The sequence below is a fragment of the Meleagris gallopavo genome, chromosome 2, assembly GCF_905368555.1.
Source record: "Meleagris gallopavo chromosome 2, MGAL_WU_HG_1.1, whole genome shotgun sequence".
Classification (NCBI taxonomy): Eukaryota; Metazoa; Chordata; class Aves; order Galliformes; family Phasianidae; genus Meleagris; species Meleagris gallopavo.
In genome coordinates this window covers 387,381-412,415 of record NC_139405.1, presented here as the reverse complement: position 1 = coordinate 412,415, position 25,035 = coordinate 387,381, and the positions used below count along the sequence as shown (strand labels likewise).

General features: G+C 36.4%; 1 protein-coding gene across 2 annotated transcripts in view; it reads left to right on the top strand.

The window, feature by feature from the left end:
- The first annotated feature begins 324 nt into the window (after window positions 1–324).
- Window positions 325–25,035, top strand: part of LOC100539746 (protocadherin Fat 4-like) — a 45,175-nt gene continuing 20,464 nt past the window's right edge. The window contains exons 1-26 of one of the 2 annotated variants that reach the window (XM_085218456.1): window positions 325–518; window positions 2,537–2,608; window positions 5,718–5,878; window positions 6,948–6,992; window positions 7,421–7,516; window positions 7,829–7,918; window positions 8,625–8,735; window positions 9,478–9,594; window positions 10,771–10,861; window positions 11,677–11,789; window positions 12,047–12,220; window positions 12,690–12,818; window positions 13,073–13,228; window positions 13,773–13,953; window positions 15,058–15,191; window positions 16,173–17,117; window positions 18,072–18,197; window positions 18,358–18,615; window positions 18,909–19,007; window positions 19,114–19,286; window positions 20,215–20,363; window positions 21,173–21,480; window positions 21,997–22,266; window positions 22,705–22,842; window positions 23,411–23,624; window positions 24,511–24,669. In XM_085218456.1, coding sequence (XP_085074582.1) covers window positions 449–518; window positions 2,537–2,608; window positions 5,718–5,878; window positions 6,948–6,992; window positions 7,421–7,516; window positions 7,829–7,918; window positions 8,625–8,735; window positions 9,478–9,594; window positions 10,771–10,861; window positions 11,677–11,789; window positions 12,047–12,220; window positions 12,690–12,818; window positions 13,073–13,228; window positions 13,773–13,953; window positions 15,058–15,191; window positions 16,173–17,117; window positions 18,072–18,197; window positions 18,358–18,615; window positions 18,909–19,007; window positions 19,114–19,286; window positions 20,215–20,363; window positions 21,173–21,480; window positions 21,997–22,266; window positions 22,705–22,842; window positions 23,411–23,624; window positions 24,511–24,669 — 4,579 coding nt within the window. In that variant the 5' untranslated portion in view covers window positions 325–448. The remainder of the gene's footprint in view (window positions 519–2,536; window positions 2,609–5,717; window positions 5,879–6,947; window positions 6,993–7,420; window positions 7,517–7,828; window positions 7,919–8,624; window positions 8,736–9,477; window positions 9,595–10,770; window positions 10,862–11,676; window positions 11,790–12,046; window positions 12,221–12,689; window positions 12,819–13,072; window positions 13,229–13,772; window positions 13,954–15,057; window positions 15,192–16,172; window positions 17,118–18,071; window positions 18,198–18,357; window positions 18,616–18,908; window positions 19,008–19,113; window positions 19,287–20,214; window positions 20,364–21,172; window positions 21,481–21,996; window positions 22,267–22,704; window positions 22,843–23,410; window positions 23,625–24,510; window positions 24,670–25,035) is intronic. The other variant, XM_010706369.4, reaches the window with a different exon arrangement.

Below are 25,035 nucleotides of genomic sequence, written 5' to 3'. Positions count from 1 at the left end.
TCCCAGTGTTATAGAATCAAAAGAGATAATGTGGTTCCTTTGTTCTTTCACACTCCATTTAGTTTTCTTTTCCAGAGAATACGTAGATCTCTCTGCTGTTGATCAGAACATCTTACAAGTTCTAAGTTACTAATTTATTTATTTTCATCTGTATGTTCAATAATAAATTTAAAAATAGCTTCTGCTTTTTGTGCTGTAACACAAACAACAGTATTTCCTTGTTGGTCTATTTTTACTGCTCAAAATGGACTTTGATCACATGAGGTGAAAATGATAAGCACGTTATATAGTCTGTGGACTTTTCTCAAAGGCTTGTCGTGTTTCTTTTCCTCATCACTGGAGTATTCATCAAGATAGATGCAAACTATGAAATAGATCTTTGAAAATACTGTATATGAGAAACAACCATCTTTTTTGCCTTTGGTAGTGTATTTTTTCTGCAGTGCTCATGGCGTATTCAGGATCTGTGGGTTTTGCACTGATTAGTTGGCTTATGTTCATCTGTCTTGATGCACAAAGTAAGTAATGTTTTTTATAAAATTTTTTATAAATGTCTTTGGTTCCAGTCTTGGTTTTAATGAAATAGAACAGTTTATTACATTCATATCAATCACAATCCTTGAGGTTTAAAACTCATTGATTTTTTTGACTGATAAAATACTATCTGAACAAGCAATCTTCTTGGTACCAATGGAGGTGACCTGTAGACACAAAGAGGCTCTGTAATCATGTGTTGAAAACCACTGCTCTTGAATTTTCACAAGTTCTCATTGAACTCTTTTTAGTTTGTATCTGCAGCAGACACTGAGTAACATTTCTAGGCTGAAGATAGATGTGACAACATTTAGATCTGAAGTAGGGATTGCTTGTATTCCTTTATGCTATTCTGTTAATTTACATTGAAGTAGTTACCATTTTAATGTCTGATCTTCTTTGCACTGGTAATGACTTTAGAAATTCTCTTCCAGAAACTGAGAATTGTCATTCACTAGATAAATCTGGGCATAGAAGGAGCATTTGGGTGCCTAAACATAACTTTAGTCCTTCAGACTTTCTCTAGAAATTTCACAACAGTGAAAATGCTGAAACATCCTCCCCTCTGCAAGGGAAATTCAGGCTGCATGTTTGGAAAAGCTCCTTCACCAAGAAGGTGGTTGGGCACTGCAACAAGCACTCCAGGGCGGTGGCCATGGCACCAAGCTTTACAGAGTTCAAGAAGCATTTGGACAACGTTCTCAGACATAGGGTTTGGATTTTGGGTTGTTCTGTGTCGGTTAGGAACTGGACTTGATGATTCTTATGGGTCCTTTTCCATTCAGGATATTCTATGATTTTTTGTTTCTGCTGGCTCCGGAGAATTACCAGGAAAATCTGAGCAAATTTTTTTCTTCTTGGAGAAGAAAAACAAGAGTTTTTGTTTAATTATTGAATTTCCTCTATTGAACTCTATTGTAATGTTTAAGCCAATTTCAAGCTTCCACCTTTCTAATCTTCTTCAGTAATACAGAACCTTCTTTTCCCAAGTAGACTTTTGAATACTTGGAGGTGGAGGCATAACCAGCAGCAGTTCACTGCTGTATTTTTTAGGAGTTAAAGTTACTTGTGTAGAAATATATCCACTGCTTCTTTTTAAATTAGATTCTGTAGGGTGGGACAAATACAAAGACATCAGCCTAACAGGTAAAATTACCTCACTATTGCTTTTGCAAGTTTGAATATGCAGTGAGAATGACAAGGAAAAGAGTGGGACATACTTGGCATCGATACAAACCCATGTGAGAACAAAAATGTCCATAAGAATATGGACTGTGTTTTGGCAGCTTTGCTGAGTAAGGGAAGGAAGAAAAAAATCTGTGTGACTTCTCTGTGCATATTTGTAGATATAGGGGAAAAAAAAAAAAAAAAAAAAAACACAAAAAACCATCCTTTTTATCATACAGAGAAAATGTAGAGGAATGTCACTGAGCTGTAGTGTAGAACATGAAAACTACTACTCTGTATGAAATCACACTTTAAAACGCCAACTTAAGTGACTATATTCAGGCAAATCAATGTGCCTGAATTGCTTATCAATTTGGTGATGAATAGATTTGTGTTTATAGCTTTCTTGAGAGTAGAAAACATTTTGCAAAGCCATAGACCTTTTGTCATGATCTTTGCAAATGTTCAGCAGGAAATGAAAGTACAGAGATTCATGGCTATTAAGCAGGAAAGCCAAAGTTTCATTCTGATCAGGGTAGGGAGGAAGGACAATTCTGCAACTAGTCACTTTCTAAAACTTTTATCAATAGCTGCTTATAAGTTCTTCACTGAAATAAAGGGGGAGAAAGGACAGATTAGAACTAAGCCAACAATCATCTATTTCGGGTGATGTATTGTTCTAAATCCTGAAAATTGTTTTGAGGTACCACCATAATAAATCTAATTAATTTGAATTGATGTACGCGAGTTTTATATAGTATAAGTTTTTTTACTTTCTGCATTTTCTGAAATTGTCCCTCTGTTTTTTGTACATGATTTTTCATTTTCTTTTTAGAAATCACAAGCATAGACTGTGACACTACACCTACCACACTCCATCTGTCAACCTTTTTAGATGAATATACAGGTAAATCATGATTTGATCCTAGAACTATCTGACTTACCCTTTAGTACACATACTGCTTCAACTCTTTGCATAATCTATCTGCAATTTATAGTGGATCTGTATTATAAGTTTTCTTGTGTTTTTTTTTTTCAGTAGTTTTCATGACTGGATAAAGCAGCAACCTAAATGACATAATGCTCCCTCTGGTGAATTTGTGCTTTCTAGTGTGTGAAATTTGAGGCAAAATTTGGTCTCTAATTTGCTTAGTAGGGTAAACAAATATGAGAAAAATATATTTACCGATCCAAAGATCTCATTAGCTGAATAGACACAGCCATCAATGGGGCTGAGTGCACCCTCAGCAAGTTTGCTGATGACCAGAGAGATGGGATGCCATCCAGAGAGACCTAGATAGGCTGAGCAGAGAGCCCAGGTGAACCTCATAAGGTTCAACAAATCCAAGGGCAAGGTCTTGCAACTGGGTCGAGGCAACCCCCATTACCAGTACAAACTGGGAGATAAAAAGATTAAGCACAGCCCTGCTGAAAAGGATCTGGGGGTACTGGCGGATGGGAAGCTGGACATGAGCCAGCAATGTGCCCTCACAGCCCAGAGAGCCAACTGTATCCTGGGCAGCATCAAAAGCAGCTCGGCCAGCAGGGCAAGAGAGGGGATCCTTCCCCTCTGCTATGTGCTGTGAGACCTCACCTGGAGCACTGTGTCCAGGTGTGGAGTGCTCAGTACAGAAGATATGCGGACCTCTTGGAGAGTGTCCAGAGAATGGCTACAGAAATGATCCACAGAATGGAACACCTCTCCTATGAGGACAGGCTGAGAGCTGGGGCTGTTCAGCATGGAGAAGAGAAGACTGTGAGGTGACCTGAGAGAGGCCTGTCAGTGTCTAACAGGGAGCAACAGGAAAGAAGGGGACAGACTCTTTAGCAGGATCTGTGGTGATAGAGCAAGGGGAAATGGTTTCAAAGAGGGTAGATTTAGGGTAGCTATAACGAAAAAATCATTTACAGTGAGGGTTGTGAGGCATTGGAACACGTTACCTAGCAGTGTGGTTGATGCCTGTCCCTGGAGACTTTGAAGACTGGATCAGGCACTGAGCAACCTGATGATGTGGTGCCCTGTGCATTGCAAGGGAGTTGGGCATGATGGCCTTCAGAAGTCCCTTCTGACTCTTAAGGATTCTATGATTCTATGAAAAGGAAGCAATTGCAGAAAACATACAGATGATTACAGTTCACCTTGTTCAATTAGCCCACAAGATTTGATCTCATCCTTCTCTTCTACATCACAGAGCACTACTGCCATCACAGCTCTGCTGTCAATCTGGAGCGTACTCTGCTTTGGAGCTTTTCTGAAAGCCAATTTCTTGTGTTGTTATGGGCAGTAGAAAGAAGAAATGGGGTGCAGAACAAGCAGGCTTACACTGCAGGGAATTACAGGATTGATGCTGGCCACTCCATATATTTGCATTTTCTACTCTGGTTTTGTTAGTATAGCACACTATTATTCCCATGATTAGTTCATTTGTGCTGCCTGACAGAGCTAACATTGATCTACCACCCACCTGTGTACTTCCTGACACTGGCTGCAAGGTGTTATTGCATCTAGGAGAGAAAATCACACCTGAGTGTGGACAGTGGCAGCAAGAGTGCAGTGCAGAAGTAGACAGTACATTGGTGGTTATTGGTGTGTTGGGGTGTGTATCTACATTGCAAATGTAGGACAGAATAACTCTATCCTTCCTTCCCCCACTAACTAGAGAGGTTGCTGCTGTTAGTTCAAAAGTAGTGCTGTTGTCTGTTAGAGGCAGTCAAGATAGGCCTGACAGGAATGGAGTAATTTTGCAAGGCAAGAGCTAAGTTGTGGCTAGAGCATTTCCTTCAGAACAGAAGGTAACCCATAGGATCTCTTGGGAGCATGTACCAGGCACATGCTGAATGTCTACAAGCAGGCTTAATTGCTTCTGGCTTTCAGCGAGATACAGAATACACCATAAGGAGTGGTACTTTTTTTTTTCCAGCCACTGTAGCAACATTTCTGTAAGGGCATAGCAGCTGTGTATAACTAGTATTGGGACAGAAAAATAAATGCTTTTCACCTTGAATCCTCGTCATTTAATTTGTAAGCATCCAGCAAGACGTCCGGCACTTTGTGCAGGTCACATATGTAAGTGCATATACACATCTGTAGCGAAGGAAGAAAAATAAAAAACAAGGTTTTCTAAGCACTTCCTTGGTTTTCTGTTAGACTCTGTCAGTCTCTCCTCCGGACAGAACACTGTGAGGCAGCTACATGTTCTTGCTTGTCCAAATGTGCCCATCTCTGGAAGGAAGGTTAGATGGTATATCAGCAACATGTTAGATTTTGATTTCAAAGTGCAGTTTCTTCCAGCAGCTTCAACAAGATTGTACATGATAATGTGATGCATCTTACCACTTTACTCCTGAGATACAGCACAATTATTCTGTGCTCACTGCCATCTGACTGAACCTTATCCCTACATGCAATCATAGTCTGTTATCACTGGACTTGTACCCGGGAGTATTCCAGACACTCCCTGCGGCTGGAGGAAAAGAAGGTGTTCCCTTCATTTAGGAGCTTAGGGACCAAGGCAATGAGCCTGCATGTTGAGTTTAGAGATGGGGCTGCAACACTAAGAATTGCTAACCTAAGTTGTAATGATGAAGTACAAAAGCAATGGAGTAAGAAAGAAACTAAGCTAGTATGCTTCCTGAAGATCACAGAAAACATTCAAGATCTCAGGGAAGATTTGGGAGAGCAGAGGTTTTCTTGCAACCCTGATGATATCTTCCATGAGAAGATGTATACTATTTTATGAATACAGATATCTTGATAAATGTAAGATAACTATGATTAATAATTATGCCAGTAACACTAGGCTGGATTGTTTACGAGAACACATTTCAAACATGCTTTCAAGCATGGATTTGATGTTTAACAACATACATGCTACTGAAAAAACAGCGCATTTAATCTGTCGTGATAATAACAAAATGCAAAACTAGTATAAAATCTAACTAAACCATGACCAATAATAATCAGTACCTTTGAGATGAACCTATGAGTGTCTAATTTACTACACTTTCTTTTACAGGTGATATAGAACGGATTATAAATATCCCACCCAATGTAAATTTGAAATTAAAAGAATATTTGTTCCCTGAACACTTAGACTATGTGGAGCTGGAGTATGATTCTAGTGCTAATAATGCAACAGTGAAGACACAAAAGCCACTGGATGTTGACTCTATTGAGGTATTACTTTCACTGCATATAAAATTAGTACACAGAAAAGCGGTGCATCAGAAACATCAGCGTGGACTTCAGTATCCACAGCTCTGTAATATCTATGCCAAACATTTCCAATTTCCTGTAACTGAAAATTTACTGGGACCTCGACAGTCAAGATGGTTCCTTAATTGTGTATTATTACTCAGTAATAAAAGTTGTAAATACTCTATTAATATAGGTTCCTAAAATTTATCTGTTAATATCATGAATTGCTTCATCAAAGTGAAATTGACTGGTTATAATTTGTTAGAAGGCAATCTTTAATCCTATGAATTTTTATGTTAGTGCTTAACTGCAGACATGAATAGATCCATTAGCCTCTGTTGGCTGAAAGGACTCAGGAGCCTTACTTCTAGGCCGTGGTGGGATCTCTACTAGGTTGCTATACAGGGACTACTAGGGATTTCTAAAGCAATACAGTTTTTCTCACTGAAGTTGCCTTCGAATAGAAAAATGGTATAACTCTGCAGATTAACTGGAGGCCATTTTTTGTACTTTTTCAGAGTAGCGTTGTACTTGGCAGAATTGAACCACACCGATTTTAAAAACAATTCTTACAGTCAAGATTTTTGATTGATGAAAATGCATTTCAATGTTAGCGCTTCATTTCCTCATTTGAATATTTTTTAAAATGAGTCCTGAATATGTTATGATACTTTTTAGGCTTGCTATACATATTGTCTAATTCCCTGTAAATTGTCTATTGCAAAGAATAGTCAATATGTGGTTGGTAAAGTCTGACAGGTAGCAGCAGCAGAAGAGAGGCAGCCAGTTAAACATTATACTTAATAATCCGCAATAAATTTGCTATCTACAGTGAACAATGTTTTTTGGTATGACGTGTTGAAATGACAAAGCTGAACTATGCTCCTGTAACCATGAATGTTCAACTGCCAATTCAGCATGGTACAATTGAAGTTTTGAGTATTAGAAGTTTTGTATAATTTTGCTATGTATACATTGAGATAGTGATTATTTGACAAACATATGAAGATTGTATTGATAATATTATTTATTTGCTATTCATTTTTAGAGTGACCATCTCTTTTACTCTATTGTTTGCCAAAGGTCTGGAATGGTAAGTGGAAGATATTTATATATATATCTACATAGATAGTTCTATATCTATATCTATATATATAGATAGATAGTTATATTATATATGTAGTTATAAACTATATTTTTTTGTCTAAGTTTAATTCAAACAATTATTTTCTGAAATACCAAAGATGTGATGCAGGGAGTTATGAAGATCTTATGAAAGATATATTTGTTTAAAGAAGCCAACTGGAATTAGTGTTTTTGTTCTCAGTAAATTTAAGTTAAATTAAAAAAAAAAAGTTTTAAAATATTTTCACAAACTTCATTGTTACAACTGGTAGTCTGACTTTAAAGATCTTTAAGAACTGAAGGGTATCTCTTTGAAGATCTCTTTTTATATGATGAAATTAAATGTTAGCTACCTTGCTGATGTCATTTCTAATGTCTTTTGCTCCCATTATGAAGACTGAAATAGAGAATGCACGGGATTTACAATTAGAAGATGTAAATGACAATTCTCCAGAATTTCTACAAGCTCTCTATAACACTTCAGTATCCGAGGTGGGTTATGGCCAATGTTAATAATTTTTCATGTATATTTGAAATTACTTTTTGAGGCCCAGTCATACCAGATAATCACATGCACTCTTACATAACTCTTCTATGTTTTCGAGGTTGGACTGCATGCATCCCAGCTGGAAGCAAAAGGTGAAGAAGGAACATTCTGCTACCTGAACAAAAATAGAAATTAGAATTAATTTGCTTGTTCAAAGGGACTGGCTACATTTTCTTGCTTAGGAAGAAAGAAGCAAAACATCAGAAGCAAGAACAAAATGGGATTGTGGCTGAGCATTTGATGTTCTTTATTTCTAGGTATCTGCAATAAATTCCATAGTTATAAAAGTGGAAGCTCAAGATAAAGACCTGTCACCTTTGTTCAGCCACATTAGTTACAGCCTTTGGGTGAGTATCCTTTGTTTGCCCAAAAGTGAACACCAGTGTATAATTCATATATAACACAGCCTGTGACTTGATCCAAACATATACTCCTGTACTGCAATGTTGTTATTACACACCAGCAAAATGATGGCATCAGAAAGACCATTTAACATTAGAACAGTATGATGACCATAAAAATTGTTGCTACAAGACCAGTCAAGTATGCATCGAGGCCTGAATCTATTTCTTTAAGTTTGTGAAATGTTTTGCAGCATTACTAATGTGCAGCTAAGGAATCCTTTGTCCTTATTAGAAACAGGAGTGAAGCAGATTCCCCACTTTCTAAAGATTTGTTGTTGATCTTTATTTCTGTTGAGGAGTATGCATAAGCCACTGGAAGTAAGATTATTTCAACTAACTTTAGATATCAGCCATGGAGATCTCCTTCTTTGAGCTTGATATCTCTGTTTCTTTTATAGTTGGTGAAGGGAAAATGATGCCACTTGTGAAATCTTTAGTTTCTGACCATACGATGAGATAAATCAGATGAAAACTAATGGCACTGAGAGGAGTGGCAATCGAATGAGTAGAAAAGGACTTGCATTTTCCAAAGTTGTCATTAGGGAGATTCTCAGTCATTTTTGAATAGTCCAATAATAAAAGTGGCAAGAGAAAAGAAAATGTATTTCATTATTAACTGTGTAAAACATGTGATTGATTAATTTTTCAGGGCCCGAACTCTGATTACTTTTATATAAGGGAAGGAGATGGAAATATCATGGTGAATAAAACTTTGGATTACAACAAGATCAACCATTTCAATTTAACAGTCCAAGCAAAGGTATGCTATAAAATTCTAAAAAAGAGTAGGAATCAAGGCAGTTTTACAGTGATATCTCCTTTATTATATCTTGTTTTCTGTAAGTCTATAATCTAGGGATTCAAAACTTTAGGTTAGAAAGTCTACAGACCAAAAGTTCCGTCTGCATCTTGACTCATACTGCAGGCAAAGTAGTTCATTCTTAATACTTGAGTCACTGTATTAATCTCCTCATAAAAATCAGCACAAGTTCCTTATTGTGTGCTTTTAAGTATTTACACAGTATATTTATTTTCTGATCTCTCTGGCAGATCTAATGTCCTATTATTACTGCAGCTTACCACCTACAGTCTTTTTTTTTTTTTTTTTTTTTTAAGATTACGTTATGCGTTTGCCTTCTTAGGTCTAAAAAGAAGTAATTTAGCAACATGTATTTCTAGTATTGAGCAAATAGTATGGCTACTTCAAATGCACCATTACTACATCCTGCATGCTTCTCTCTAAATACATGCCTGGTACAAAATGGGTAACTAAGAACGATTACCTTTTGATAGTATTATTAATAGAATTGGATTCCTCAGTGGAAGAATTGGATAAGGTAAGAGTTCTCACAGTAAGAATGTAGACATTACAAAATACAAATAATAATATTCTGCTGTATTCTCTTTGTACTCTCTCTGTATTCTGTTTTTTCTGTATTCTAATATTCTATTGAAAATGGCCCTTTCATCACAATGTTTCTTATTTTCTTCTTGGAATGCAGGAAAGATTTGGAAACAACAGCAATACTGTATCATTAATAATTGATGTACAAGACTATGACACATTGAACCCCTATTTCAGTCTACCAGTGTACAATGGAACAATCAGTGAAAACCAGGTAAAAGCTTTTCACTGGATGCTGTAGATGTAAGTGAACTATTCCTGTCCACAGTGCTTTTCTCTCAAGGAATGTTTCTCATTCAGCTGCTTACAATTGAGGGTAAAGGAGGGCTGCCTTGATTTGTGCCAACTGGTGGATTTTGTGGTTATTGACTGTAGACCTCCAAGTACCAGGTAGGCAGGACAACCATATGAATTATGAAACTTTCTGCCATAGAAACAATTCTTCTCAGAAGGGAAAAACAAACAAGCACACACACAAAACAACAAACACCAAAACAAAAACAGACTTAACAGGAGTTGCAGTAGGGTTTATATTGTAAACTTGGAAATGTGGTTGACTACCCATCAGTCCTTGGGTTAGCTGCCTGCTGTCAGCTTTAAATACTGTAATTCTTCTTTAAGTAAGCAAAACAAGAATCTAAATTGTAAACTACGGTGTATGTTATATATAATTTTTTTTTCTATGTAGGCGATGATTTAATTTCTGGTTTGAATATATTTGTTTAATTCAGGCCTCTGCATGCACTGCCAAAGAAAATCACAGTGTAGCAACAATAATAATCCACTGAAGTTAAATTGGATAGTTTTCTTCATTAACCCTATTTATCATCATCTTCATGTTAACGTGTTAAATCACCAATACTTTTGGTGTTATGCCTTTGGTATTCCTTTTGTTAGAAGTTCACCTTTAATTGTCTGAAAGGAATCCTTTAGATCTTCTGAAATTGTTTTATCCCTAAAATAAGTTGTTTTTATTAGGGATTCAGTCTAGACTCGCGTATTTTTAATCAGAAAGGAATGGAAAGAACTGAGACATTCAGTTCTGTTAATATTAATTCCATCAGTGACTACTACTTCAGAGTCTGGTGTTTCTTAAAGCAAACAGGATATATGCATAAAATATTTTGCTCACCATTTCACCCTGTAAGGCCAGTATAGCAGACAAATATTTTTTTCTGGATCCCAATGATTAGATGACAGAATTATAGGATGGCTTTGTTTGGAAGGGGACCTCAAATTTCAAGTTTAACCTTCCTACTGTGGGCAGGGTCAACTTTCACAAGATGAGGTTGCTCAAACTCCCTTCCAACCTGACTTTTTAAAATCAGAATGGTGACTTACTTAATGAACACACTTAAGTTTTGTGTATTTTCTTTTTTTTATTTTCTAGTTGGGTCCTTTGTCTATTCTTCCAGAGAAGGTATTGGCTAAAGATGGAGACACTGGTATAAATGAAAAAGTATATTACAGCATCAAGCTAGGTAAGAGCTTTTATTTTCTTCTAGATGTTCAAGCAGTAACTTATGATGTCTGCCTTAGTAAGGAGAATGATGAAGTACAGTATACAGGCAGAAAATGTCTCAACTGTGTACATCTTCATTGCAGTGCTGCAATTTCAGTCATTATGGCAACTATTTAAAACTATTTTAGAAACATCTACATGTTCATAACCTCTTCTGAGTAAACAATTTCTTGTTTAAAATGTAAGACAACTTAGAATCTTCTATTCAGGATTTTCATTCAGGACCAGCTAGAAGTATCAGTACCATAGGGAGATTTTCTTTCTGATAGAATTGCTAAAAGCTCCGGAGATGCTAAATTTGAGACCACTGAAGTGTGACTGAATTTTCTAAAAATTGTTTTTAGAATGTGGTGTTTGAGGGACAGAAAAAAAAACCACTACTGTGTAGTGGAAATGCTAAGTCACGACCTGAAACAGTGATTGAACACCTGGTGGGAAGGCAGGGCCAACCCAGGGGAGCTCAGGAGCCAGGATCCACCCCTTCCCAGACCTCATTTAAGGGTTGGCAGTGGAGGCGAGGGTATCTCTTGTCAGAGATCTTTTCCTACCTGAGGCCTTCTGAGGGTTAGGTTTTCCTTTGTTTCTGCATCTGTGGCTCCTGGATTTGGACTCATTCTCATTTGCTGTAGCCTAAGACTTTGCCACCCTGCTATTACCATCTCATTACAGCATTACAGTCTGTTAATTTTGCTGTGGCTGAATCATAAAAAGGACAGATTGGCCTGAATGTTTTGCTTTGTTTCCATTAACCTGCAGTATTCTGTTGTTTTTTAGTGAGCCCTCCAGCCTATAGCAACACCTTTTCAATCAATGCTGATAGTGGAATATTGGAAGTAAAGACTGCAGTTGACAGAGAAGAATGTCCTTATCTTATTGTGGGCATTGAGGTAGTCATTGTTATCCTGTTCAACGTGTTCATATCAAGTCTCAATTTCATAAACTAGTATAAGAGCCTATGTTGCTGTTAATAGTGCTTCTCATGGCAATGTTAAGGCACAGTTGGCATCCATTGTTTACATAATCTACAACACGGAATAAAGGGATCTTCATTTGTTGAATATATGTATTGATGTCATGACATTAAGGTGGAATGGTTTCATGTCATTACAGTATGGAATTTACAGCTACAAACTCTGTTTTTTAGGCAGCACAGCAAGACAACATTCTGAAAACAGCTGATGCTATAGTACTGGTTACTATTGAAGATGTAAGCGACAATCCTCCAGTTTTTTCACAGTTAAGCTACAATGTCTCAATTCTAGAAAATTTCCCAAAAGGAAAGGAAGTTCTTCGAGTAGAAGCTGTTGACAAAGATGAGGTAAAATGAATGCAGTTTTCATTGTTACAAATACTGTGCTTCTGAAATATGCCTTATGGTGCATTTGCAATAAATGAGTGTGGTGAATGTTGGTATAGATACGTATTTTTTCTGTGTACCTCCATATATTTAATGATAACAAGAGTAATTTCAGTTCTTTGAGGAGGAATGTATTGCAGCCCAAGAGTAAACTTTTTTTTTTCTGCCTCTGAATACTCCTCCTGGTTTGCTGAAGGTAACTGACATGAAAGCATAGAAGTATAAAGTAGACATAAAGCCATCAGCCTCGGTGATGTATTTCTTTCAAGTTTCTCAATCCAGTTTTTGTGGAACAAAAACATCAATTACACCTGAAGGTTAAACGCTCTCCACCTGGAATAAAATATTAAGAATAAAATATCCCAATGGACTAGCTTGGTGAGTGTCCTGTTTAAAAGCAAATTTCAATTTATGTCATTACTGCTTGCAGGGAGGCTTCCAGGGAACATTCAGTCTTACTCCAGCTGATAGTCCCTTCCAGATAAGTCAAGATGGGATTCTAACTGTGAGGAACTCCACACTGTTGGATAGGGAGCAAATACCATCTATTCATCTACAGGTAATAAGCCCACTTCTTTCCAAAGCAAGCTGAGACAAACAGATATCTAAGTATGGAAAGAGGTTGATTCTCTCTGAGATGAATCAACAGCTCACTTGAAGAATCAAATCCAGACTTCAACTCTAGAACTGTCCAGAGGGAAATAACACTGCAGTGATAGAGTTTGTTCTGCTTGCAATTGTTGCTCATTCTTCCTCCTATTTATAGAGCATGCATTCTAAACTAAATAGTATCTTTACTGTGTCATTTTCAAGGTCACTGCCAGAGATCACTTGTCGCCTTATGATGAGGCACAATCTGCAATCAACATATTGTTGCTAGATGAAAATGACAACAGCCCAACCTTTACAGACACACGATATGAACAAGTTATTTTCATCAATATGACTGCAGGAATGCCCATTCTTCAGGTACTAGAAGTATTAAGTACAAATGACACTTTTATGTGAGTGAGTTCTTGCTTTGGTTTGTGTAGTGATCTTTCTGAATACGGGGATCTTTTCTGAACGTCTCTGAGTTCAAAAACTGTCCACGTTTTCTTTAAAGCCTTGCATATCTAGATATTCTATAAACACAGCATCACAGATGAACATCATATCCCAAGTCATTAATGACAAAGGATTATTTTTTTTTGATCTTACATCCTGAATTCTACAAACATGAGAAAGAAAACAGGTTTCTTGGACTTAGCTGTTTGTGAGGTATTTATTGAGAACAGAATGCTGCTAGAGACCAGAAAATGATGTAATTGTAAAACTTGTTGAAAGCTTGTTTATGCTGAAGCATTGTATTTAGCTTGTATGTACAGATTTTTGTAAGAGAGATAAGAGAATGATATTAATTCATAAGTATCTGCTCCATTAATGATTTTCTCTGCAGACTACACAGGAATAAGTAATTCTGTGCTTATTTATAATACCACAAAAATCTAGAGTAAAATTATTTATTCTGTAGGTTGCTGCTGATGATCCAGATGATGGCATAAATGGAGCAATAAGCTTTGTCTTAGCTGGTGGCAATGAAGATGGATACTTTGAAATGGATAAAGCCACAGGACAAATCAATTTAAAAGCAGTAATCCCATTAAGAATCAACGAGAGTAAAAACTTTGTCCTATGGGTAACAGCTACTGATGGTAAGACAGTACAGCTTTAGTACAGCTCAACACAACAATCTCAAATGAAGGTTTTCGGGTTTTTTTTTTGTTTTGTTTTTTATTTTTTCATTTTGTTGGTGTTTTTTCTTTCCCCTTCTCTTAAGGAATGTTTTCAAGATAAATGATATTTTAAAAATAAAGTCTAGGAGCCTATTTTCACCTCTTCTTGTTTGTCAAAGATGAGAAAATTTGTCTTACTCATCCAAGATACTACTGTAACCCTACTTTCTGATCATGCTCTTAAAGCTCCGTTTGCTTTATATTATTTTGCAGGTTTCCATAGACATAAGTCTCATACCTACCTTTAACTTAATTATTGACTGCTTTTGCATAGGGCAGTAGGCTGAGACTCAGGCATATACGTTATAAATTAGAGGAATTTTAATTCCTGTAAATTCTAGAAATGTATAATTCAGTCAATTTACAGGTAGAGAAATAAAAAATTAATGCAATGAGTAACTTGGTCTGTGTTTTCACATCCATATGGGCATGGAGAAACTAAAGTGGAGATGCCAAAACCATTTTCAGGATGACTAGAACAAATGTAGTTTCCTTAGACATATTTATTGAGAGTTTCTTTGGTTTAAGAGAGTAACAGAGAACTTGATGAATAGTCAATCTGAATAATGACAAAGGTAAATGTAACCTAGGAAGGATATCCCCCTCCTGCATGAGCATCTGAAGTATATTCATCTTTCCAGTGTTTCTCTCTCTGATTTTCTCAATACGTGCTTTGTGTCTTCAAATCATGACTCTGTGGATAAAATGAATACTGGCAGAAGAATAGTTGCACAAGAGGTGCATTGGTCTATATCTGTCTGTGCTAAATATTAAGTGTTGTAGTGTGTATTCAATTTCATGTACTGAAAGTGTAACATCCAATAAATGATGATCTGATCTTTGTTAGGACCTCTCAGCAGTGCTGTACTACTAACAGTAAGGATGGGAGGTGAAAGCAAAACAAATCAGTACCAGTGGAAATATATATTTATATATACTTTTAGGCAGAAGTCATTTTGTGTGTTTTTCTTTTTTTGTTAGACAAAAAAAGTTTTTCTTTTGTTGTTTTTCTTTTAATTGCAGGTGGGACAAATCCAAGGAGTTCATCAGTGCCAGTGCACATCTTTGCAGTTGGAGATTCCAGACCTCAGTTTATTCAGAAAACATATAATGTGTCTGTGAAGGAAGAGCTAGTCAGTCCTGTTGAAGTGGCAAGAGTAAGAACAACTTTATTTTATCACTTGTGTAGGATGTGGTAGTTACAAGGAAATTCTCTTTCTTACATGCTCAAAATGTTTATATCCCCTTGAATTATGTTTGCTTAAGCTTCATTTCTATTACACACTGATCTTGTCTATCATTTGAAGCCTATAATCCAACAAAAATTAAAACAGTATCTGCTACCATCCAGCATTGGAAACAATCCCTACCACCACCACAACCTGTCCTCAGCAGCAAGAAAACAAAACAAAAGAAAAAAAATTAACCATGCAACCTATCAAAAATAAAACAATTCAACAAATAAAGCACAGCTAGAACTACTTGACACATTAAACTCTCATTCTTAGCTCTCCATTGCCTTTAGACTTTCTACAAAGACTCCAGTGGCCCAAAAGTAAGCTGTAAGCAATATACACTCATCCGTTTGTGATACATATAAGACCCAGAGACATGAGATACCAGGACTCCATTTTGTAGCTATCAGAAAGCTGTCAGAAGGACATTTTCTAAGAAGGCTCTAGAGAACTTGTCCCCCATTTTGATCCAGAAATGCTTAGACAAGCAGGCCACTGCAATACACTATGATAACTCCCTGTTAGATGCAATTATGAAGACAGGTGGGAGGTTTAATACCAAATCAGAGAGAATACAGTGTGTTTCAGTGTTATATTTTATTGGCTGCCTGAGTTAGTTCATTTTTTCGCTTTTCTTTTTGTAAAGGAAGGCAGAGCTGAAAGTTAAACTGAACTCTATTGTTTTCGTTATGCTTATATTATTTACATTTCCATCCTAGTCATGTTCCAATAAGAGACAATCCTCTCCAGCTGTATTTTTCTGTGTATAGTGTGGCTTGATTCTTACTTTTAGTAAGTAAAACTAATAAAATGAATTTGAACATAGTTAAAACTACAATTCTTTTTTTAAGTGGCAATTTATTGGTTTGAATTCATTTATGGATAATATTTTATTTTACACAGGTAAAATATGAGTCTCTAACCCCCCATATACCAGTTATATTGAGAGTACTGACAGAATCAGCAACATTTGATGTTGACATCAATGGAACCATCTGGACAAAAATCAAACTGGACTATGAATCCCAGAATAATTACATACTAAATATTTCCTTGTCAGATGGAATTACTACTGACTATGCTACTGTGTTTATCCAAGTTACAGATGTCAATGATAACAGTCCTGTGTTTGGTGTAACCAACACTACCATTAAGATTCCAGAGAACACACCAGCTGGAACTTTTGTTACCAGTGTGCCAGCTACTGATGTGGATACTGGTTTTAATGGATTAGTGGTTTATAGTCTGAAAGGTGCAGAGGGAAAAATGGATATTGATGCCTCAGGATTAATTTTGCTGAAAAAGGAATTGGACAGAGAAATGCAAGGCATCTACGACTTAGAAGTGATTGCTAGCGACCAAGGCCAACCTAGGCTTTCTACAGTTCTCAATTTAACAGTTGTCATTGATGATGTGAATGACAACCCTCCAGTCTTCTTATCAAGTAGGTATGAAGTGACTGTCCCTGAAGACAAAGCACATGGAAGTGAATTACTGACAGTATCTGCTACAGATTTGGATGCAGGCACCAATGCCCTCGTGAAGTACAGGATTATTAGCCAACAACCTCTAACTTCCTCGCCAGTGTTTCTTGTCAATTTGACTACTGGACAGTTCTTCCTGAGCCAGCAGCTGGATTATGAAACCACAAAGCAATTTGAAGTAGAACTGGAGGCATCAGATGGAGGGCAGCCAAGTCTTAACACTAGCACGCAAGTTGTTATCCATGTACTAGATGTCAATGATAATCCACCAAAATTTAATCAAGCAACTTATGATATAGTTGTGGTTGAAAACATACAAAAGGGTAGCCCTATCTGTACATTCAGTGTTACTGATGATGATGAGGTAGGTACCAAAGTAATCTCATCTTGATGAGTCAGGATGATGTCTTTCTTCTTTAAGAGTATTGGATGGGCTAAAGGAGATTTTCGTAAATGGTTGATAATAAATAGATTTTGTGACATGAAAACATCATTCTGCTTTCTATGGAGCCAGCAACCAATGGAGTTAAGACCTACAAAATAATTTCCTGGCTATCTCAGAGAATCTAGGAAAGGATAAATACATGTAGACTAGGACAGAGGAAGTTGTTTTTCTGTGCATGTGCATAAATGATGAATGCATGTATGTCATACCATATAATAAGCAATAGCAGAAACCTTAAATATTATGGGAAATAATCAACTCTGTTTTAATATTGCTTGGTAACTTGTTTCTGTCTTAGCATATGTTAGTAATTTTCTGTAATTAAGTCAACTTTCTCCCTGATGAAACTCTTACTAAGGGGAAGGCAATTCTAAAGCTGATACAGTTTCTTTTTCTTTAATAGAAAATGACGCTATTTCATTCTGCTTTTTAAAAAGTTGTTTCTTTCTCTATAAAGAAATTTCACATGTAGTCATGGCATTGGTAACTATGCTTGGAGGCAGAGATTTCTGATTCGCTATAATGTTTTTGCTCATGTCACTTTTAAAGAAGTATAAACGTATCTCCCAGTTCAGACTGCACTAACTGTGTTGCTGATGACCCACTGTGGGGATTGGTCCTAGAAAGTTTTAGGAAAGGAATGAGTAGGTCCTAAGTAGAGAATCCTACAAAAGCTTCTTACTTTCCCCCATTTCTCTTTGCCTGAGAAGTCCATTATTCCTGTAGCTCAGGTTAGAAGGTTTCATTCATTATCCTTGCAAAGCACTTGAGCTTTTTCTAATGAGAAGTCCTATAGACAAATAAGGTATTAATATCAATAATATATATTAAAAAATGAATATTAATCTTATATAAACTAATTTTTCTTTTTAGGCTGGCTTTTCTCAAGGACACTTCATTCACAACAGTACTTTTTTTACTGTGGATATTCCTGGAGTACTTTCATTAAGAAATGACACAGAATTGGACAGGGAGACTACACCTGGATTCACTTTACAAGTAAATTTGAGGGCAGATAATGAGTTTTGGCTCATTTCTACTGTGTTCCTTTCTACCCCCTTCTCCTCCCCTCCCCCCCCCCCCCTTTTTTTTTTAATATATCTTCATTAACTCATTAAAATGGCAGTGCAGACAATTCTATTTTTGTTTCCCTTGGCAGGTATGGGCAGTTGATGCTGAAAAGGATGGTCTTAATTCAAGTTGCTTGTTTCACATCACAGTTTTAGATGTCAATGATAATAACCCTGAATTTCAGATGCAGTCTTACAGTTTTGCAGTCCTAGAGGGAGATTACAGGTTGGGTGCTCCTCCTGTAGTTGGACATGTAACTGCTACTGATTTGGATGAGGGAGATAATGCACGAATTTCTTATCACTTATCATCTGAGGATGGGGATAACCCATATGTCATCCAGCAGGTAAGGGTTTGGAAACTCTGAAAAGGAAACTGCTTTTCAGCTAGTTACTTGACATAGTTATCCTCATCAGGTAAAAAGAATAGGCAGTAATTGTTCTCGTATATGTGAAACCAAAACCAAGTCACAGACAAGTTTGGAATTATAAGCCCAGGTCCAGAAGCTAAGACTTACTGGTCATACATTGCTTTTGTCCAAAGGAGAACAGAGGATTTAAATCCTTCATGTCCTTTGAGAATGTGGTTTGCAAGAGTTATCAAAATGCTCCATGTATTGAACTGTACTACTTTCTTTAGGATGGAACCATTTTGGTTAATGGCTATGTAGATCGTGAAACCAAAGAGAAATATGAACTGCTGTTGGTGGCATCTGATAATGGAATGCCTCAAAGGCAGGTAATGTAGAGGATCACATTACGCTTTGTTGCAACGTCCTTTTATTAACAAAAATTCAGTATTTGTGCATTTTCTGAGTCACGATTTTCTCCTGTCATCACACCAGAATTTCACATACATCAGCATTCAAGTATTAGATGTGAATGATAATGTTCCTCTGTTTACAAAAATGCACTACTTGGCCAGCATACATGTAGCAACAGCAAAAGAAGGAGCGTTTGTACTATCAGTGTCTGCTACTGACCTTGACATCGGGAACAATTCTGTTATTTCATACAGGTAACTTTCTAGGAGGTTAATAAGTATCTTTTATTAAAGAAACAAAAGGGTGTTTTTATTTTCTCACAAAGTACTTTTACTGGTGACCTAAAGATAAGACCTTTTACAAATGCTTTAATCTATAATGATTTTTAAACTTAGCAAAGAGGAGATGTATTAATTTGTGTTTTATTAACTTTTCAAATCAGGAGTACACCATTAAAAAAATAAAAATAAAAAAACATTTAGAAGATAACATCAAGAACTGAAAGTCAAGGTTTATTTCCACTTCTAAAATTTTATATAGACATGTTGGAATTTGAGTAGAAAGCAAATGAATCTCCAAGAATGAGATATTTTTATACATATTCTTTTTATACATATTCTGTTTCCTGAGACAGGAAAATATAGATTAGGAAGTCCTTAAGATGAATGAGTCAGAAAACTATGGGTGTTTAAAAATAGGGTCTTGAGAGAGAGGAGTTTTATCTGTGAGATGGCATTCTACCTTAAACATATACTTGTTCTTGTGAGCAATCCAGTTACCCACGAGAGTGTGCAGAAACTAGGATCTGCAGTCTTCAAGTGAAAGTCACCTCTTCTTCTTACATTGCAGAATATGCAGCTGAGTGTACAGTGTCTGCTTCTTATTTGTGGGAAGATCAAAGTCTTGAGATCTAATGGGAAGTGAAAGCATGAATTCTCACTTTCTTCAATGTGGAAGATGTGCTAGGGAATAAAAAGGCAGATAGACCTAGGTTAATGTTGCTAGAGTATGTTTCTTAGGCATTCTTTTTAATATTTATAAATAAATTCTATTTATTGGTTCTATTTATATTTACAAATAAATACTATTTGTTTGTTGCTTGTTACAAAAGTAATCAGGGGAATCAGGGGATACTTCCTGTGTCATTAACATGAATATTATACTAATTTTTCTTGAAAATAGCCTAGAGAACTATTCTGATATTTTCCATATAAGTAACCATACTGGAGAGATCATCCTCATCAGTAGCTTGGCCCACGTCACAGCTGATACGGTTGTTACACTGACGGTTATTGCTGCTGACCATGGAGTTCCTCAGCTTGCATCAAATGGTAAATTATGTTTTCACCTTCTGCTTTTCTTTCTTCCCACATAAATGTAATCTTTACAAACAATGAAATCAAAGCTAATTAGTGTTAGAATTCATGTTATGTTTCAGCAGTAATGAAAACTTGCTTTTTACCCTTTGATTTCCTCCCAGGTGATCTTATAAACAGGGAGCTTAGTTGAATAATCCTGATCTGGATAGCACAATAGTGCTTCTAGTATTAAAAAAATAAAAAATACTGTGTCAAATGTGTTTTCTCTATTTTCTTAGATGTAGAAACATTTAAATTAGCAAACATATTTTAGCTCTTTCAAAAAAATATTTAATAATGTTTTCCATGTATTTTTAGGAAATATTTTTGATTTTTTTTATGACCAAAAGGAACCACTGATTTTCTTAAAATAAGATGAGAAATCTAAGTAGAATTTGAACTCATTGGGTTTTATGGCTGACACTTTTCTTTTGTTACAATATAATTTAGAGGAAAAAAAAAAATCAAATCCTGTGAAGTCCTTGCTTTTCCTTCCTACTTACTGAGGCAGCACTACTGTAATCAGTAAGTGTGGTTGCTCTGGAACTCCACTCAAGCATGAAAGGTTACGTATAGAAGTCACTATATCTTGTGTATTGTATGTTATTCCTCTTTGCTACTGACTTTTATTTTCTTTTTGCTACTGTTTCCTACATGCCAGTTTCTGTCAATTTCTATGACTGCCCCAAAAAATTAGGGAAATAGGGTGCAGGACATGATTATTTCACCAGCAGCTTTGTTATTTTAGTACTTCTAACATTTGAATAATTTTCCCTCATTAGTCTCTGTTACTGTCTACCTGCTGGTAAATGACACTGGCTTCGGACTGGCTTTTGAAAGCTCCAGCTACGAGTTCAGCATTCCAGAAGAGGAACCTGCTAGGACTGTTGTTGGCTCTGTGAAGGCACTGACTGGAAGCATAGCCATACAAGTAGCATACTTTCTGAGATCACATACTGACAAGTTCACTATTAGTGACCAAGGAGACATTGTGACTCTTGCCACGCTAGATCGAGAAGATGATGACCTATACAGCATCGTGGTAGAAGCTGTTGATTCTGTGGTGCCACCCAACACAGCTATTGCTTTGGTACAGTGTGTTGCATTTTTAATCATCAGTTTTTAAAACCACTAGAACATTAAATGAAAAAAAAAAGTCTAGATAAGTGTCATTGGTTATGTAAGAATGAGTATTTCAAGAGACTTGTTGAATTTAATTTCCATTTCTCCTGAGGAAGTACTACAATCTTGACATCTTCTCAAACTGCATCACTTCCAGAGTGTTCCTCTATGAAGACTCATAACTGAAGAAACTGGTGAACACTGAAACTGATTCTGTGCATAGTTTTGCTAAAAAGCCCCAAATTATTAATTCTGCTCATCTCTTCCGGTTAAAGTAGTTTATCTTGTAACAATTGAGGATTAAAAAAAAATAGAATTGCTGAGATGCTGAGGTTGTGGAAATGTCCAAATGCTGAAGTTAGGAACCCTCTTTGTTATTTTTTTTTTTGTTTCTTTGTTTTCTATAAACTTTTGTAGACTGAAATGAAAATGTTCTCCTTTGGATACTGTTTCTACAATCAAGTTTGTTTGTTTTTAAATGCAGGTAACCGTGAGAGTAAGTGACATCAACGACAATCCTCCAGTTTTCTCAAAATCGATTCAAACAAAACTATCTCTTCCTGAGAATGCGGCTCCTCTAGATCTGGGAACATTTTCTGCTACTGATCTGGATATAGGAGATAATGCATTTATAAGCTATTATTTGCAAGATGATTTTGCTGGAATGTTCCATATTAACACTTCCACAGGCAAGCTAATGACAGGAACATCCTTAGACAGAGAAACAATGGAGAATTATGAGCTGAAAATAATAGTAAGTTGAAAAATTTGTTGCAAGTTTGCAAAATTCTCAAGATAAAACTGAAAAATACTGAGTAAATAAAAAAAAAATCTTAGTCTTCATGAATTCCATTAAAATTCATTCGTTTTTTGGTTGTTATATTTTTCACTGAGAACTTTGTTTCCTGCTGTTAAATTTTTACTAATGAATAGTAGTTTTTCCAGCACCTGCCATTGTGTCTCAGCGTGTTTTAAGGAATCCTTTACAGCTAATTAAACTACTGAGCAAAGCGAGAAACTCTTAGAAGGTATTCAGATCAGCGTTAGATTCAGATCAGAGTTAGACCAATATAATTGAGTGATTACTGACCCAGCAGGAAGTTTCCAGAGACAAAGATTCCTTTTTGAATTTTTATTTTGAAATAAGTTTATATCTACGTAATGCTGTATTTAATAACTTGTTTCTTCACAGGCCACTGACTCTGGCAAACCACCACTATCTACAAGCTTAGCTCTAAGCATTGCTGTAGAAGATGTAAACGACAACCCACCTGTGCTCTCCCAGGAGTTGTACTCAGTGATTGTAAAAGAGAATGATCCTCCACATGTGGTGCGTGGCATTAAGAGTGTTCTTCTGCAGTAGTGTTATGTAATCTTGGAATTGGTGTGATGATGATTGTGCATTGGTGAATGCCTGTTGAGTCTATAGAGTCGTAAAATCAGTGTGTATTCATTTTATGTGACAGTGGACTGCCTATTCCACTTGATCTCTCTTAAGTTATCTTTGTGCCCCTCTCCCTGCCCCTCCTACCCCCAGTTGTGGCGCTGCACTGTATAGGTCTGATTTTCAAAGGGCCTACAGGCATCCTGTTGAAAGCCTGCTAGGTCATGTACCTAGTATCCCCTTGTTCTGTCTTCACTTAATATATCGATTTCTGGCTCCATATTTGCCTTGTGGATGCGAAGTAATGATTGGTTGGAATCAAGGAAAGGGGTAACACCCTAGATTATGACATCTGTTACTTGATCTGCTATATGCTGTGTCAGTATTCTAGCTGTGCAATTAAAGGTTTTGTGAGTAATTCAGACAGTAAACACGATACAGTTAAATATTTGTGCATATGCTTTGCCATTCTCTTCATTCCAATATAAATGCTTTTTTTTTTTCCTAAATTTAGATTTTAAGCATAACAGCCACAGACAAAGACACCGGGTACAATGCCATTATTCATTACACTATTATTGAAGAGACTTCATTTCATGTTGGAGAATTTTCTGGAGCTATTTCAACAGTGCAACCTCTGGACTATGAAAGCTGTGCCCATTATACATTTACACTAAAAGCTTTCAATCCTGGTGAGCCCCATCTCCAAGATGCAGCAAACATTACAGGTAGCTCTAATTTATTACAAAAAAATTTCCTTCATTTCTCTTTCAGCATATGTAATTATAATGTACAAAGGTAGTCCTCAGAATTAACACATTCAGCTAAAATAAATTATTAGAACTGATTGTGATCTTTTAATTATGGCCAGATGAAATTTTTCTCAAAAAATGTTTAACTGCTTTGTCAGAAAGGAAGCTTTTTTTCATACTGTATAATCAATAGATATACAGACGGTGTGTGTGTGTATATATATATATATATCCAGGAGCTTGGCTAATATAATTTATATTGGAGTAATGAGAGAAAGATGAGAGAAAGTCACTCATCCTGTCCTGGGCTCGCGAGATGAACTCCGATGGAGCGAATCTCCAGAGAGATCCTTCTCCTAGAGCTCTTAAATGGCTCTAGGAGAGGTGCAGCCAGGCTCCACCCCTTCCTACAGCACAGGTGATTTGCCTTCACCTGTGCTCCCGTGACTGACTCATTGCTCACCTCAGGTGATCAATCAGAGGTTCAGGCCGTGATTCAGCAGCCCCATACACATACACGTTGACATTCCTTATTCCTTTATTCCTTTTTTGAGATGAGAGAGACACAGGATAGAGCACAAGGAGACAATGAGGTGATATTATTCATGACAGATAGTAGTGACAACGTGCTAGCCAGAAGTGAAGTCATTATGAGGAAAATATTTTCTGAACAGTAAAGAATTTAATCCACAAAGGGCAGCTGTTTTGAAGTTCAGAAAACAAAGTTGCTGTTTTCTTTATGTTGAAAGAATATAAACTCAATACAGAGGAACTGTGGAGACTTATATGAGCTGAAGCAATAGCCTGTAACTTCTTAAGTGAAATTCACACTTACACTCAGATGCGGACCTTCTTTTCTTAGTTATTGTGGAAGATGTTAATGAAGAAGGACCCATGTTTGATAAGCCCTCGTATTTCCAGATCCTTCCAGACAATTCTACAGCTGGTACATTGGTGGTAGATATTGATGCAAGAGATGAAAGTAAAGGTTATGATGAAGGCATTTTCTACAATATTACAGGTATGTTAGGAAAAGCCTCATGGGTGTTTATTACTAGAATGCATGTGTACTACCAAACTATTAATGTTTTTGTGGCGCTAAGACCCTGAAAGGTACAACAAAACTGCATCTTGAAGAATTACATTCAAAATTGATAGAAATGTATGTGAGAGACAAATGTTTTAAACTATTTATGCATAAAGCTGACTTTTTAAGAGAGATTATGCTGTTGTATCATCTAAAAACTGATCAAAATAATGGCTTCTAGTGAATGTTTACTACAGAAACAAAGAAGGATATTCTTGTCCTGGAGTAGTAATTGGGAATTTTAGGCTTCACTTACAACATTGCCTTGAATATGAATCCTAATGAAAAGTTGGATACACC